The 16,516-nt window shown below is 44.4% G+C and overlaps 1 protein-coding gene across 1 annotated transcript in view; it reads left to right on the top strand.

The window, feature by feature from the left end:
* BORCS5 (BLOC-1 related complex subunit 5) overlaps window positions 1-15,658 on the top strand; it is a 71,137-nt gene extending 55,479 nt beyond the window's left edge. The window contains exon 4 of the mRNA XM_084877666.1: window positions 14,961-15,658. Within this exon, the coding sequence (XP_084733792.1) occupies window positions 14,961-15,191 (231 nt within the window). The 3' untranslated portion in view covers window positions 15,192-15,658. The remainder of the gene's footprint in view (window positions 1-14,960) is intronic.
* Window positions 15,659-16,516: the final 858 nt, after the last annotated feature.

Genomic DNA, 16,516 nt, shown 5'->3' with positions numbered 1-16,516 from the left:
CAGTCTCCCACAGCGGGCAGTGTTAGAAGCTCCACGTAGCTGCCTCTCTTGTGAGGAATAGCAGAGTAACTGGTATCCGTAAGCCAGCTAGTAAGCAATATTCAGGGCACATGGGCTATAGAATCAGAAGTAGGGCTGGGAAGAGATATTCCCTGACCTGTATCTCTTTCAGGGAAGAAAAACAAGGAATTTTATCAAATCTGAGCATTGCTGCAGTGCTGAGAACAATGCCTGGCACATAGGGACATTTAATAAATGTTTGTTAAGTGAACAATTTAATATATCCTGCAATTATTTCAGTATAAACTTTCTTTTATTAGAAAAAGTAAAGGTTGTGAGTGTTGAATTAGGTGGGGTAGGCTATACTGCATCTGTAATTAGACTCAGAGATGTGTAATGGCTCAAATACAACACAAGTTTATTTCTTGCTCACATTCAAGGTGGGTGGTTCTGGTTACTAGGTGACTCTCTTCCTTTGAATTCAGGATTCCAGGATGCTCCCATCTGTGGATCTGCCATACCCTAAGACCACATTGCTCATAGCATTCAGTTGTTGGGAGGGGCAAGAGAGTGGGGCCAAACCTGTAAGTGGTGTATATCACTTTGGCTAAACTCAGTCCCATGGCTAACTACAAAGAAGGCTGGGAAATGTAGTCTATATGTGTGCCCAGTGTTATACCAAATTTTGAGCTACATTTTGAGCATCTGTGTTATCCCTGAAATTACATTCCTAAAATGCATCTACAACTCAACTTTAAGATTAAGAATAGCTGGTGCAAGGTTCCATGATAAATTTAACTTGTTTTAAGTCCTCCCATCAATGAAAACCAAATACTATTAAGAAACCCTTGCCCTAAACAGTTTGGTACAGTAGATTGAGCATCAGCTTGCACCAAGAGTCCCGGGTTTGATTCTGGTCAAGAACACATATCTTGGTTGCAGACTCAATCTCGGCCCTAGTTGTAGACACATGGATGTTTCTTTCTGACTCTCCCCCTCCTTCCACTCTCATAAAAAAATAAAAAATAAAAAATAAAAATATCCTTGGGTGAGGATTAACAAATAAAACAAAACAAAACAAAAAAAGAAGCCCTTAAACTTTTAACATTAAGTGAAAAAATTACAACACACCATTATCATTAAGACTAGGCCTTTCAAAACCTTGTATGCATGTGCTGTTATTTGTCTATTTCATTTATGAACCCATTCAGCTCTGTGCCAACCTCTGTTCTAGGTGTGAGGATGTGTTACTGAACAAAATAGGATTCTTTCCTCATAGGCCTTCCATTCACTGGGGAACGGGCAATAAACAAGGTAAAAAAGTAAAATATATAGTATGTCAGATAAGTCCCAAGGATAAAACTGTAAAACAAGAAAGGGTTTTGAAATTTCACTGAGGTGCACATTTTAGGTAGAGTGGGCCTGGAAGGCCTTACTAGAAAGAAAGGAACTTTGAGACCCTTCCTCAAAACTCTGTCTCTCCCTAAAAGTTATCAAATTTTTGGACGAATAACAATCACAGTACCCAAGATTCTATGCATGATTTACAATCTGGTTGCTCTCATAGTTATCTGGATATTTTGGACTAGAGACCTACTTGCTATCTCTGTTGTCAGTTGGGAAGACACTTGTAGATTGATACTCTTTTAAAAAGATACCTCTAATTCTTTCAGGTTCCAAGAATTTCCAAAGGATTTCTCTCTAAGATGTGTTCCTATTGTAGAACTTGAGGCGACAGTTAACTTTTTCCTGCCCATATTGACAGGCTGTACTTTAATTATAAGACCTCAGATGTACTCCATAGTTTTCATTCTACATGTGAGTAGAGAGCTTATTACTTGTTTAGGTTATAGCAAACCATTACTAGAAAATTGCTTATGCAGAAAGTTAGGTGTCACCAAGGTGAAATCCAGAGCAAATGGGATAATGAGTGTGCATACACATTATCCCATTTGCTCTGGATTTCACCTTGGTGACACCTAACTTTCTGCATAAGCAATTTTCTGCAGGGCTAGGGGCCATGTGAATGAAAGGATTATTTTAGGGAGTAATTTGTTTCAAATGCAGTAAGATCAAGGAGGAGGTGATGTTGATCTGTAGAAGTATTTGTGGCACAATTTCAGCATAGATTCAGCAGTGCTTTTTTCTCCATCCTAAGGTACCTCAGCCATTCACTTCTTCACCCTTGCTGAGACCAGTCCCTCACTTGCCTTTCCATCTATCTATATAAATAAAGAGCCAGGGTCCATAACGTCCAAAATAGCCGAAGGCTCGACCAAATGCTGGAAGTCAGTCCTACAGTTAGTGCAGGTGCCTCAGCAATCCAGCGCTGACCGCTGAGGGGGCTGTGATCGGGCCTGGACAGAGGCAGGGAGAGAGAAGCAGGGTCTGATCGCAGACTCTGTGGCAGTCAGTGCTGGGTTGGCATGGTGGTCAGTGCTGGGTTGGCATGGTGGAAGTCGGTTCTGCAGTCAGTGAACATAGGGTCAATTGATATCTCTTTGAGAGGAGTTGAGAATATAAAGTACAGTGTAGAGCAATTACTTATATTATTTCACATAAAGCTCTTTTCAATTAAGATATTTTCCTTTATTTAAAATGTATATTTATTGTTGAAAGTATTACAGATGTCCCTTTGTTTTAGTATTTCCTACCCCCCCCCCCCCATTGATCTCCACATTGCACCCGCCCCTTCCAGGCTTTTGCTAGACTATTGTCTGTGTCCATGGGCTGTTCCTATCTAATACATAAAAATCTAGAAAGATTTAGAGAAAATAAAATAAAAGATATGCCAGGTAAATATTGAACAGAAGAGCTGAAGTTGCTGCATGAATACTGGATACAGGCTTGAAGCCAAAACACAACTCATGAGATAAAGTTAGTCATTGTAACTTAACAAAAGGTTCCTTTCACTAAAGAGATAAGATGGTTCCCAATACTTATACACATAATAGGACAGTATGGAGGTTCAGAATGAGCTTCACCAACATGTGTCTCAGTGGTATACAGATTTTTGAGCTAAGGACAATTTTAGCTTCAGGCTCAAGTGAAAATTCTGCCCCTCCCTTTAACTACCTAAAAAAAAAAAAAAAAAAAAAAAAAATCAGAGGCCTTGCCCTTAATAAGACATTATCCTATAAAGGCTAATATGCAAATCAACCAAACAGCAGAACGACTGGTCGCTATGACGCACTGACCACCAGAGGGCAGATGCTCAATGCAGGAGCTGTCCCCTGGTGGTCAATGTGCTCCCACAGAGGGAGCGCCGCTCAGCCAGAAGCCAGGCTCATAGTAGTTAGCGCAGCAACGGTGGGGGGAGCCTCTCCTGCTTCCATGGCAGTGCTCAGGATGTCCAACTGATGGCTCCCGGACTGCGAGAGGGTGCACTCTGGGCTGAAGGACGCTTCTAAGTGCACGAATTTCGTGCACTGGGCCTCTAGTGTGTGTGTGTGTGTGTGTGTGTGTGTGTGTGTGTGTGTGTATATATATAAACCTAAGCTACCCTTTCAACTGGTTGACTGAACTACCGGTTGACTGGTTGCTATAACGTGCTCTGACCACTAGGGGGACAGATGCTTAATACTGGAGCTGCGCCCTAGTGGTCAATGCACTTCCATAGCTAACCTCCCATAGCCAGCCAACCTCCCGCGGTCTGTTCCCTCCCCTCCTCTCCCCGCATCCCTCCCCTCCAGCTGGCCAGGCCCAGGAACCTCACCCATGCACAAATTTGTACACTGGGCCTGTAGTTTTGTAATAATCATAGTTGTAGTCTCCCAGATGCACTAAAGTTCGACTGCTCCTTGCTCTCCATTCCTGTCCATGCCTTCTCCTATGCTGCCTGCTGCTGGAATCTGCTCTTCGTCTCTGCCTGATGAATCCTATACTCCCATCAGTACAGCCAGCAGTCTATCCATGAATCATTCCCATTGGTTTCAGAAGGCATCCCCTGGGCTTAGCCATGTAGCTGCTGGTTAGAGCATCGTTCCTATGCACCAAGGGTTCAAGCCGTAGTCAGAGCACATGCAAGAGGCAGCCAATGAATGCAAAAATAAGTGAAATGACAAATCAGTCTCTCTCTCTCTTTCCATTCCTCTTTCTCTAAACTAAATAAATTAGAAAAAGGGCTGAAACCGGTTTGGCTCAGTGGTAGAGCGTTGGTCTGCGGACTGAAAGGTCCCAGTTCGATTCCGGTCAAGGGCATGTACATTGGTTGCGGGCACATTCCCAGTAGGGGGTGTGCAAGAGGCAGCTGGTCGATGTTTCTCTCTCATCGATGTTTCTAGCTCTCTATCCCTCTCTCTTCCTCTCTGTAAAAAATCAATAAAATATATAAATAAATAAATAAATAAATAAATAAATAAATAAATAAATTAGAAAAAGAAAAATTTTAAGAAGTCTCCTGCCTCATTTCTCCCCCAGGGCTCAGGAGATGTCTGTTTGCTGGTTGAGTTTGTGTAGCGATGATGAGCCTCAGCTCTCTGTGTGGGAAGGAAGGGAGCCTCTGGATCTAGAGGTCAGGCTCTCCCGTGCCAGGGTGGGTAATCTGACACAGGGTTCAGGAACACATGCTCTGTGTCACGTGGGATACATGATACCAACATGGTATCTTAGTGTCATTGTCATTGTCATCACCATCATCTCCTCCTCATAGTCAGTGCCACCTGTTAGTTCTTTAGGCATAAGTTAGAGGAGTTCAGCTGTAAAATATTCATCTCCAATCCAAGGCCTGTTCTCTCTGGGTCAGAAAAGGGATTGTGTTCATAGATAGTTGGGGTTCCTAAGTAAGGGAACTGTAGAGCACATGATTAGTCCAGTTTTACGCTGTTTGATCAACTATTGAATGTGTCACAGAGGTCATACAGACTGACTTTTGTTTCCCTTTGATCCTGGCATTGGGAAGGGGAGTCCAGGTCATTGATGTGGCTCCCAGGTTTTCTTCTTCATCCACCCACTGCATCTGCCAGCGTGGCTTCTACACACATCTCCTACGGAAGCAGAAGTGGTAGTAGTAATAATGCAGCCATCTTTTTTTACATGTTTCCCATGTGCCAGGTCTGGAGTGGACATGTTACATACATTATCACCTGTGTATGACAGATAAAGAAGCCAAGGTTCAGAGACCCAAAAGAGCAACCATTCAAGGTGACACTGTTGTTAAGTAGCAGAACTGGGACTCAACCCAGACCTAAAGCCCACATTTGAGATTCCAAATGCTTTTTTTTTCTTTTTTTTTTCTTTCTCTTCCATTCTTCATGCAAGGGCTTTTACTGCTAGTTTCTCTCCATGTTTGTACCTAATGCTAACTTTCCCAGACTCAATATCCCTTTATCATATTTCCTTCCTGGTTTCACAGTATATGTTTATATTTCAAAAGTGATCCTTATAGAATACAACCCCACTTTAAAAAATAACCCGGATGACCGCAGATTTACGTACACCTTTAGAATGCCAGCTCTCCCTACGCTGGGCTACCTTTTCCACACTCCCCATCGCTCACTTTCTTGTGAAAGGATCTCTGAGAACTATGCTAGTCATGGCGGTGGACAGAGAGCCGCAGTCAGGGAGCCGGGGAGCGGACCTGCACCAAGAGGCATCATACTCCCCAGTCCCACGCTGGAAGGAAGGCAGAGAAAGGGGTCTTTAATTAGAAAACAGAATGGGGACTTGTCAAGGAGGCAGAGATCTGAGGTGTCAGAGTGCCCTGGACCAATGCCTTCGTAGAGTCCAGGGAAAGCTCTCCCAAGTGGGAGGGAGGAGTGGGATTTCTGCCCTCCAGCCGGCCCTGATCTTTTTCTTTTCCTGATGTTCTGCCTTTCAGTGTCCCTCCCTAGCACTCCTTTTTTTTTTTTTTTTTTTTTTGGGGGGGGGGGGGCGCTCGAGGGAGAGGGAATCTGCCTGACTAATATATTTAGCTTTGGGAAACTGCTTGAAAGTTTTGAAATTTCTTTCCCACCTCCTTGCCTAGACATAACTGCCAAGGGTAAGAAGGCATAAGGGGAAGTTGGGCAGGCCATAAAATAATAATTGGAACAAAGTGATGCAATTCAAATTCCTGAGGTCCTGGTATCTCTCGGTTCTCTTAAAGACCCAAATAAAATGTGTTCCTTTGCTGAGACAGATACATTGTTTGAACAAAGGAAACAGGGTCACTTCAAAATGTCCACTATGTGGTAACCCATACCATTCAGCCCGCATCGTAATTAATGAAAACACTGGCGACAGTCTGCCCATTGTTTGCCGTTGAGCAACAGGAAATGGCAAGCTCACAAGGAGCTGGAGAAGGCTTATGTCATTCCAGGGGAAGCAGAACCCGCACGGTTTTGACCGATAGCTTCCTGGTTGCAGATCTGGGTCCACCTGAGCAGGTTCTGTTCCTAATGGACATGGAGATGTTTTGTTTTGACCTTACCATTTGATTTTGACACGAATCTGTAGTAAAATCTGACATGAATTTGTTTTCCTTATGTCCAGAAATGGTGTATTAAAAAACATTGTTTTAGGTCACAGTTTTCACACACAGTTATAATTCACCCGACAGGACAGAACTAGCTACAGGAAAGGAAATGTCACTGGCCAACTCAGCGCACAGGACAGTGGACAGGAATGTCGTGTGGTGGCCCTGGGACTCAGGAGATGTGGAGTCCCGCCCTGGCACTGGCACCACCAGCTCTGTAGAATTAGGCAAAGAATGTCTTTACCGCTTTGGAGTTAGTCTGGTAAAGTGAGAGGGGTGGGATCAAATGCTCTCTCAGGACCCTTGCCGCTCTAAAGTTCTATGTTCAAAGCCCCCTTCATGAAGTCAAGAATCATGAAATGCTTGGACAAGTAAAATGTCTGAGTACAAAGTGTGCAAACAGACTTTGCCAGTGAAAATGTCATTCACGTTGATCTGCTAATAGATAGTTTATCCCTTTATTCCTCTCTCGGGTTTTGGTTTTATAATTTGTCTGGTAATTTGTTGTTTTTGCTATTAAGAAGTTAAATATTGGTGGTTAGATTAGAAACAAAAGTCTTTTGCTACACTTGAAAACTAAAAGTGGTCAAATCCATCTATTTAAGATTTCAAAAATGTATTGAACACATTGCTCAACATGGTATGTATTTCAGGGAAGTGAATTGATATTTGAATTCATGAGCTCTGTAGAAAAGATAGGCAAAGATTCGGTGAAGAGGCCTGGGTTTAAATATATATTAGAGGCCCGGTGTATGAATTCGTGCACGGGTGGGGTCCGGCCAGCCTGGCCAGGGAGAGAGGACATGGGCGGTTGGCCGGCCTGCCTGCTGGTCGAACTCCTGGTTGAGGGGACAATTTGCATATTAGTCTTTTATTATATAGGATATATACTGAGTGGCCAGATTATTATGCATTCAGAGATCATAATAATCTGGCCACTCAGTGTAGTACATATTACAATGCCTACATTTAATAGATAATTAATAGTAGTTGTAACTGCTATACATTATTTTATTAGGCAAATAATGTCTTTACCACTTTGGAGTTAGTCTGGTAAAGTTAGTAATTAAAATAACTAGGGAATTACTGATTGATATAGACTGTGTTCTGCCTACCCAGTCATCTTTTGGGTGGTTTTTTTAAAATATATTTTATTGGTTTTTTACAGGGAGGAAGTGAGAGGGATAGAGAGAAACATTGATGAGAGAGAATCATCGATCAGCTGCCTCTTGCACACCCCCCACTGGGGATGTGCCCGCAACCAAGGTACATGCCCTCAACCAGAATCGAACCTGAGACCTTTCAGTCCACAGGCCGACGCTCTATCCACTGAACCAAACCAGTTTCGGCAACCCAGTCATCTTAATGTTATGTACTTAGATCACTAAAGACACAGTCCCAGCAGTATGGATTTCAGTTTTTGTTTTTGAGACCATGTAGACTGAGGTTTTTCAGAGAAGTTTCTCTTCTTGTGTGCTTTATCCACCAAAGGTGTGATATAAAAATAAATAGCAAGAGTTTACTCTTGTAAGCTGTCATTGCAAACTGCTGTCTTCAGAAACAGGGTAGCTTCAACATGTACAGTGTGGGGTAATTGGTGACAATTGGCAATTAATGAAAACACCTGCCCATTGTGTCAGAGAGGGGCATCCCAGAGAACATTAAGGGCATGTTACCTCAGTTAAGGGCGCGGACCTCAGTTGTGGTTTGATACCCAGCCCTAGCCTGATCCAAGTGCCTACAGGAGTCTCCCTCTCTCCCTCTCTCTCACTCTGTCCCGCTCTCTCTCCCTTTCTCCCTCTCTCCCTCTCTCTCCTCACTGGCCATGGTGGAGTCAGTATACATACAGGCAAAAAAGGTTCCAGGAGGTGGCTGAGATTTGGATTTGGAAGTATTATACCTCTCACCCATTTATAGTGTACAGTTCAATGGTTCTTGGTATAGTCACATAGTTGTACAACCAACACAACTGTCTAATTCCAGAACACTTTCATCACTCCAAAGAAACCCCATAAATTAGTAATCACTCCCCATGACCTGTTCTCCTATCCCATAATAATCACTAATCTGCTTCCTACATCTATGGATTGCCTAGTCTAGTCATTTCATATAAACGGAATCATATGTGGCCTTTTGTGTCTGGCCTCTTTCACTAAGCATGTTGTTATCAAAGCTCATCCATGTTGCAGCCTTGCATTTGTTGCAAATGTTGTCAGTTGCATTCCTTATCTTATATAATAAAAGGCTAATAGGCAAATTGTCCCTTTGGGCGGGAGTTTGACCGACCTGGAGTTGGACGTGCGCTGACCACCAGGGGTGGTGCAGAACATGGCAGGCATCAGTGATGCAGCCCTGGGAGTGGGCAACAATGGAGGCGCTGCCAGCCCCAATGAGCCCCAATGAGAGCAGGACCACAGCAGGATGGTGGAGCAGGTGAGTGGACGGTGCCAGGCCAAGGCGGGTGTGAAGGGAGGCCCCCAGCGGCAGTCGCCAGGGACTCTATCCATGCACGAATTTTATGCACTAGGCCTCTAGTTATCTATAATAATAAAGGTGTAGTATGCTCATTAGACCAGACAAGGCAAGAGCTGGGAGGGCCGAGGCAGCTGCCACAGTTGCCTTGGGCGGAGGCAAGCTACTATGGTTGTGAGGGCCGAGCCCTTGCATGAATTTCGTGCATTGGGCTTCTAATGGTTGAATAATATTCCATTGTATGAAAATAGACCACATTTTGTTTATCCATTCATCACTTGATGAATATTTTTCTTTGAATATAGTCATATAATCTGAGAATTTCTTAGTTTCATTTTAGCATTATGAAAAACAAATCTCTTAAGCAGATTTATCCATTCCATGGAATTTGTTATTAGCACTCTTCTATTTTTAGATTGCTTTTGTATAAATCCTCTCCTTTATAATCTTCATAACACTACTGTGAGATGGGAAGGGTGGATGACAGGTGGTATTATTACCACTTTAAAAAGTAGAAGCTGAAACTCAGTTTGTGATTTGTCGTACAACTAGTAGAATTTAAATTCAAGCTTTATTTTTCTTACTTTATTTTTATTGTTGACACTATTGCAGATGTCCCATTTCCACCACCCCGCCTTTGCCCACCTCCACCCAGCCCACCCCCCTTCCCCCTGGCCAGCACCACAGTGTTGTTTGTGTCTATGGGTTGTGCCTACATGTTCTTTGACTAATTCCTTCACCTTGTTTCATCTAGCCCCTACCTCCCTCACAGCTGGCAGTCTGTTTCACGTATCCTTTGTTTCTATTAGCCTTCTATCTTTTTATGGTCATGAATTATTAGCCAGGTCAAGGATTTAGGGTGGGGGTGAGCCTGCATTTCTAAAAATCAGTAATATGCCTATCTCCAAATAGGCATTTGAGGCATGGCCACGCCAGTGCAGATTGTTACTGGCGCCAGAATTGATTAGTTAGATAGCTACGGAATAAAACGGGATGGATTGTTATTTTTCTTTTTAGCCCTTTATCGGAAAAAAAAAAAAAAATCTTACAATAAAAGAACAGAATTGTATGTCACTGTGTATTTGTTACATTTTGGAACACAGGGGCCGCCCGTGCAAGGGAGGAACGGAGCTGGGACGAGATTCAGAATGTGAGAAGAGGGACAGAGAGCGCCTGGATAGCTGGCCTTGGCTCACCATGGCCTCCCCCTCCCCAGGAGCTCATGCTCTTAAATTGAATTTAGGAGTAGAATGAACACAGAGAAAGTGAACTATATTTTGAGATCAAATAAAAGCTGACCCTGAAGCTTAAGTTAACTGAGCGACATCACATTGAAAACTGGACATTGCTTTTAAAGGATATAAAGGTGTGTGATTTTTTTTTTTTTTAACATAGTCTCCTTAAATTCTTAAGCAGTATTTTTTGTTTTTAATATTTCTTGTAAACATAAGTAATTTAGGGATAGGAAACACAACAATCTACTGATCATATAGACTTGAATTTTGTTAACTCTGGAACACAGTTTACCTGTTCGTTTTTCTTTTGACCCATAAGAAAGATATTAAACTTATTTTTGGCCATCTTATACACTATCTATATGAGGCTCTCTTATTGTTGAACCATGCATCTTTTCTAACTTACTAGTAAAGCGATAGGCCCTTGTGAAATGTGCACTACTTTGAAGAGATGACCTTTAGTTTGAAAAGGAAATCTCATTAAGCATGTAGACATCTTCCATAGGATGGCCCACCTGTCCCAAACCAGCATCAAAGCTTACTTTATCGGGAAATTTTATGTAACAAAGAATTTTAAGCTGGAGAAGGTACAAAAGCTCTTCTGTCTGCTTTCAAAATGTTTTTTTTTTTTTTATTAATACACATGCACGTTCACATAAATATTTATATTTTTCCATGTTGGGAAACACCAAACAGTGGTAATAGTTACCCATTGTCATGGCTGAACATAAAACAAAAGGAAGGCCAGCAGTGATTTCAGTTATTATGTAGTGTGAAGTGTTTCTGTGTTTCTGTCAGGAAACTCTGGGCTGAGTAATTGGACTCTCTTGTAAGATTTTTCAGCAGCAGAAATTCAGAACACAAATAAAACTTGTCAGCAAAAACGCACAATGGTGAACTGTCATCTGAGTGACTGTGAAAGCCTTGAAGCTGGTGTAATAGAGATGAGTCATAACAACAGAGATACAGTGTGTCTGTTTGGATGTCTCAAAACGTCAGCCTTTTTCCTGCCCTTCTTTATTAAATTTCTTACCTCTGGTACCATGCGGAATGGAAGTGATGGGAGTGAACATCCTTGTTCCTGACCTTAGCGGGGAGAGTGTCTCTCACACTAACCGTAGCTTTCCCGTAATGCCCGTTATCCATTGAGGACTGTTGTTCTTCTGTTTCTAGTTAGCTGAAATTTTTTATATTTGAATTTGTTGAATGCTTTTTTTTTTGCATCTATTGAAGTGATTATATGATTTTTAATCTTTGTTCTGTTGAAATGGCAGATTACTTTGATTGCCAGATGCTGCAAAAGTATGCATCCTTGAGTTAAGCCTCACTTGGTTAGGATGCATTATCCTTTCGTATGTTGCCGGATTTGATTTGCTGATATTTTGGATCCATATCCAGCAGTGGATTGACCAGGTGGGCAAATAGGCTGCCCCATCCATGTAGGGAACAAATTTGAGCACTTTCTGCAGAGATCTAATGTTTTGGTAAAGCCCACAAATATACCCACCTCATTTTTCACCTGTCCTTTGAAATGTACTGCCACAAAAAAAAAAAAAAAAAAAAAAAAAAGCATGAATATGTAGGACAAGGTTTGAAGTATGAATTTGAGAGTAAATATTCGGTTCCTTGAGGACAAGAACTTTACCTCATTCATTTTTATCAGTTAAAGATTAAATTCAGCTGCTGTTACAGAGACCCAAAATTACAGTGGCTTATCTAGAATTGAAGTTTATGCTTCTCTCCCATGCCTGGTACTACTCTCAGCCACAAACCTCCTCATGGACCCAGACTTCTCTAGCTTTCTGCTCTGCCAACCCAGTGATTTGACCTTAGTTATTCTTGTGGTCTAAGGGGGCTGCATCCACATTCCGACAACAGCAGAGAGAGGAAGGGATGAAGAGGAGGAGGAGGAGAGCACAGAGAGTGCCGGCTAACAGCTGCACAGGCAACTTCCACATCTATGTCCACTGACTAGAACTTAGTCACAGCAAACCAAGGATTTTAAGGCAAGGGTTGTGGAGACTAAACAGGCATTCTCTGTATTGGAAAATCTTTTTCTTTTCTTTTTTTATTACATTTAAATGATGTTTCTGGAAGTTCCTGAAACAAACTTTTTGCAACATTTCTCTTCCTGTGCCTGAGTTTCCTGGAATAGTAAAGTTATGTTAACAAAGACAGTGGAAACGAAACGTCATGTTACTGTACATAGTAAGCTGTGTGGGTGTGAATAGTTTTGGTTCTCAGTATCTACACCCATATGATTTTGCATGTTCACCTACAGTACTCAACACATGTCTGTTTATGCTTCTAAAATCTTTGTTCCAAAAGTAAAAATAGGAAAGGTGAGTAACAAAAGTTCCAGATTGTCACAATGGTAAGATCCAGGATTGCATTAGATAGTGACTTCACCGCCTGACGTCAGGTCAGCTGTGCTAGAATAAGTCTGTACTGGGGTCATCGACCATACAAAGATAGGGTCAGGGATGAGGGATCAGGAACAGGGTTGCCTCAAGAGAGAGAAGGACATGAGAAATGGGTATCACCAATTTTACTATACTTTTCTAGGTATTAAACTCTTAACTTTGCACCAAATTGAGACTTTCCCATAGCGATCAGAAAGAATAGGAAAGGATTTAAAAGGCAATGACTTTTTCCCATCATGTACTTTGACTTTGTTCAATACCAGGCCATGTACCAACTGAAATTTCACGTGCCAACCACAATCTCATGTACACCAGTGGGGCACTCTCTTGGGAAATACGTGTAAAAGGAAGATGCTGGACGGAGGAAATCTGAGTTCCAGGCTTGGTTCTGTCGTTCTGAGACCTTGGAGGTCACTCAACCTTAAGTTGTTTTTTACTTCCGTGGACTGTTAGGCAGTTGGCTCCCGAAAGCCAAACTGTAAGCATGTATGAGTAGCATGCTTGAGTGATGTGTTCTCACCTAAGCATGAAATATGATGTGGCTCTGAGCTAAAGCCGTGGTTACATTAAACATAGGACCTAACTGGGTGCGCAAATGTGTAGGGATGTCTATCCTATTGAGCAAACACCTTGCTAAAATGGTTGTGAAAACTGTCTGATCAAGTAAATGTCGGGGAATGGACTGATTGCCAAGGGCCTTAGACGTGATAAACTCCTCATGTGCCTGTCTCCTCTGTTGATTGGGAGTTGGGGGATGGGAAGCCCCTGTCAAGTGAAACGCGATAACCCGAGAGGGTCCTGGATTCTGAGCAGGCTGTCCTGTGACCCGCTGGTTCTTATGAGGATTTCAGCCGGCTCCCCCATCTTCCTGCCGCTCAGAGGTGGAGTGGGTCTAGGTGCTGGACTAAATCGCCGCAGCGGAAAGGCCTGGCGGTGACTGTCAGGAGCGCAGTAACTTGCCGGTTCCTGCCTCCAGAGTGCTGAGTGACCGAACGGGGTCGCACAGAACCCTCTGAGAGTATAAACTGTCTCCACATTATTTGGAGTTCCCCACTCAGATGGTTTTTATTCTGTTGTTTTCTCCTCGTACCCCCTCCCACTAGCTGTCTTTTTGTCCCCTAGGCCAGTGGTCGGCAAACTCATTAGTCAACAGAGCCAAATATCAACAGTTCAACGATTGAAATTTCTTTTGAGAGCCGAAAACCAAGTTCTGCGCATGGGCCACAGAGCTTCAGTCACACTGCACGTGCGCACTCACACGTGGTATTTTGTGGAAGAGCCACACTCAAGGGGCCAAAGAGCCGCATGTGGCTCGAGAGCGGTTTGCCGACCACTGCCCTAGGCATTGCAGAACGAAGGAGGAACCGACCCAGAAATCAAGCACTGAGTTCTGACCCCATCCCTCCGTCCACAGACAGTGTGAAAGCAGAACTGCTTCTTTTTTGTTGGGGTTAGCTTTGGTCTCTTCTATGTCAGTTAGCTAGCTAGTTAGTTTTGTTTTGGTCACACCATTTGCAGAGGCTCTGTGATAGCTTGATGAAATGCCAGCACTTGGCACCACTGTGGTTGGGAGGGGGCGTGCTCCTGGGCTAGATGAGAAGGGCAGCCGTAGCACTTGAACTCTGGGAGAGCTGTGTGCGCCTTTGACAATGTTTCTTCACTGGTCGGGGGAGGAAACTAGGAGGGAGAGGATGTGGGGTCTGTTCACAGGAGGGGGTACAGGCACCGGACATGCTAGAGGTTCCCTCCCCCTGCTTTATCCGCATGGCAGGTTCCAAAGAACTTCACGAGGGAAAGAAAAGAGGTCACAGAAGGGAGCCCGGAGCATCAAGTTTGTTTAACTGGGAGAGAGGATATGAGGCCACGGACTTGAGCCATGTTGGCATTTTGGTCCTGGAGGGAAAGCCACCAGGGAAGAGAGGAGTGGGGTTTACAGCGCCGGGTCCTGTGCTGCTCGTGTTTGCAGGTGTTATCGCATCCTCACAGCAACCTGCAGCTCCTCAGTTTGTTCTGCTGCTTGCAGATGGAGACCTTGAGATAGAAAACGTAATCATTATCAACCCACGCGGCAGAGCCAGCTTCAGACCCTGGTCTGTCTGACTTCTGAGGCCAGGATTCTTTCACGTAGAGGGATCGAGATAGAAATCCCAGGGTCTCAGCAAGGTACAAAATGGCTCATGTTCCCAACACACAGAGCCGAGACCGTCATCTCTCAGTCTCCCTCTAATGATGGCGCTGGGGTTTTTCAATCCCAGCGCTTGCTTCCCCTAAAGCTCGCTGGCTCCCACCTGATCCGAGGGACTCTGTGCCTCCTGCCGAGCGCGGACTGCCGGGCTTGACCTAGATTCATGCACTGCACTTCCTTTCCTTCTACAGATGGACCTTTCGGTAGAAACTCTCTTTGGCTTCATGCAAGAGCGCCAGAAAAGGTATGCCAAGTACGCGGAGCAGATCCAGAAAGTCAACGAGATGTCCGCCATCCTCCGCCGCATCCAGATGGGCATCGACCAGACGGTGCCCCTGATGGAGAGGCTCAACAGCATGCTGCCCGAGGGCGAGCGGCTGGAGCCCTTCAGCATGAAGCCGGACCGGGAGCTCCGGCTGTAGCGGCTTCGCCCTCCCGCCAGGCGGCTGTTCCCTGGGCTCAGAGCCCGGCGCCACCGGCACCCCGAGGACCCTGGGAACCAGCATGGGGTGATGGGACCGGCTCGGAGCTGGTGGGAGGGGCTGTGAGGCAGCCCGCTGGCCTGGAAACCTCATGTTGCCCTACCTCCCCCTTTCCTGGGTGCAGCTTCCTTTGCAAAATGAACCAAACTAATTCTCAGTGATGCCTGATGTCCGGACGGTTTTTTTTTTAGGAATTCTTTCCAGAACTCTGCACTGGGAGTTATTTTATTTTGTTTAGCTTTTTTAAATTGAGAGTGTATATTATTTAGTCTAGGTGGTGGAGTGACGGTGTGGAGCGAAGGGGAGGGGTGTGTATGCTAAGGAGCTCTGTGTCCTTGATGCCTCCATGAAAGGTTGTCAAGGCTCTGGGTTATGGGTTGTAAACATAAAGAACCGATTTAATCCGGGCCTGTGTGTTGTTACTGTTCCTGCCCCATTTCCACCCACGGGCTTTTCCCTGGGCCCCCTTCCTGCTCCGGGGAAACACCAGTGCTGGTGTGTAGTCATCGGAAACTGGCGACTCCCTTTCTACACCCTCACTGGGCTCATCTCCCACTGCCCATGGGGTTCCAGCACACAGCTCAGTTTCTCTGTCACACCGACACTGCAGAGCGCCCGCTTGTGTAACAAGGTGCTAGCCAGCATGTCTCACCGGCCTGGCGGACTGGTGGCGAGGCTGGCTTTGACGAGACACCCGACAGCACTCACTCAGCGGACCCTGTGCCGGGGAATGGAAATGGCCACAGAATGCTGCTGATAGCTGTGCGAGTTTAGGAAATGAAGCAATTTGAGTAACCAGAGCCACTTCGTGCAGTCCTTTGCCCGTCATAAATGTTCAAATGGAAGAAAAAAATGAAGAAGCAAAGGAATGGGGTGTGGGAACAGGTCCAGGCGGGGGAACTGAGTCAGAGCTGGGGAGGAGAGGAAGCCCTGGGCCAGGATGTCCTACAGGACTCACCGGGCTCCCTCTCCTCCTCCAAACCTGAGGGGCTTCTTCGGGGCCAGAAACAGCCTTCCGTGTGTTGATAAGATGAACATTCATCTCGCTTATCCCAGTAAGCTTTACCTGCTTCTTGGAGCTTACAATTTTTTAAATCTAGGGTGGTAATGAGGTGCTATCTTGCAAGATTCTTAGAACCCAGAATGAACTGTAGGACAGAAACAGCTTGAAACCATATGCAGAGAAAGATTAATGGAGTACAATACAGTCCAAAATGGACAGTATTCAGGACTATATTCTGAACGACACAGAAGAAACATGAGTA

The sequence above is a fragment of the Pipistrellus hanaki genome, assembly GCF_964339955.1.
Source record: "Pipistrellus hanaki genome assembly, chromosome: 3".
In the NCBI taxonomy this organism is placed as follows: Eukaryota; Metazoa; Chordata; class Mammalia; order Chiroptera; family Vespertilionidae; genus Pipistrellus; species Pipistrellus hanaki.
This window is presented reverse-complemented; position numbering and strand designations above follow the sequence as displayed.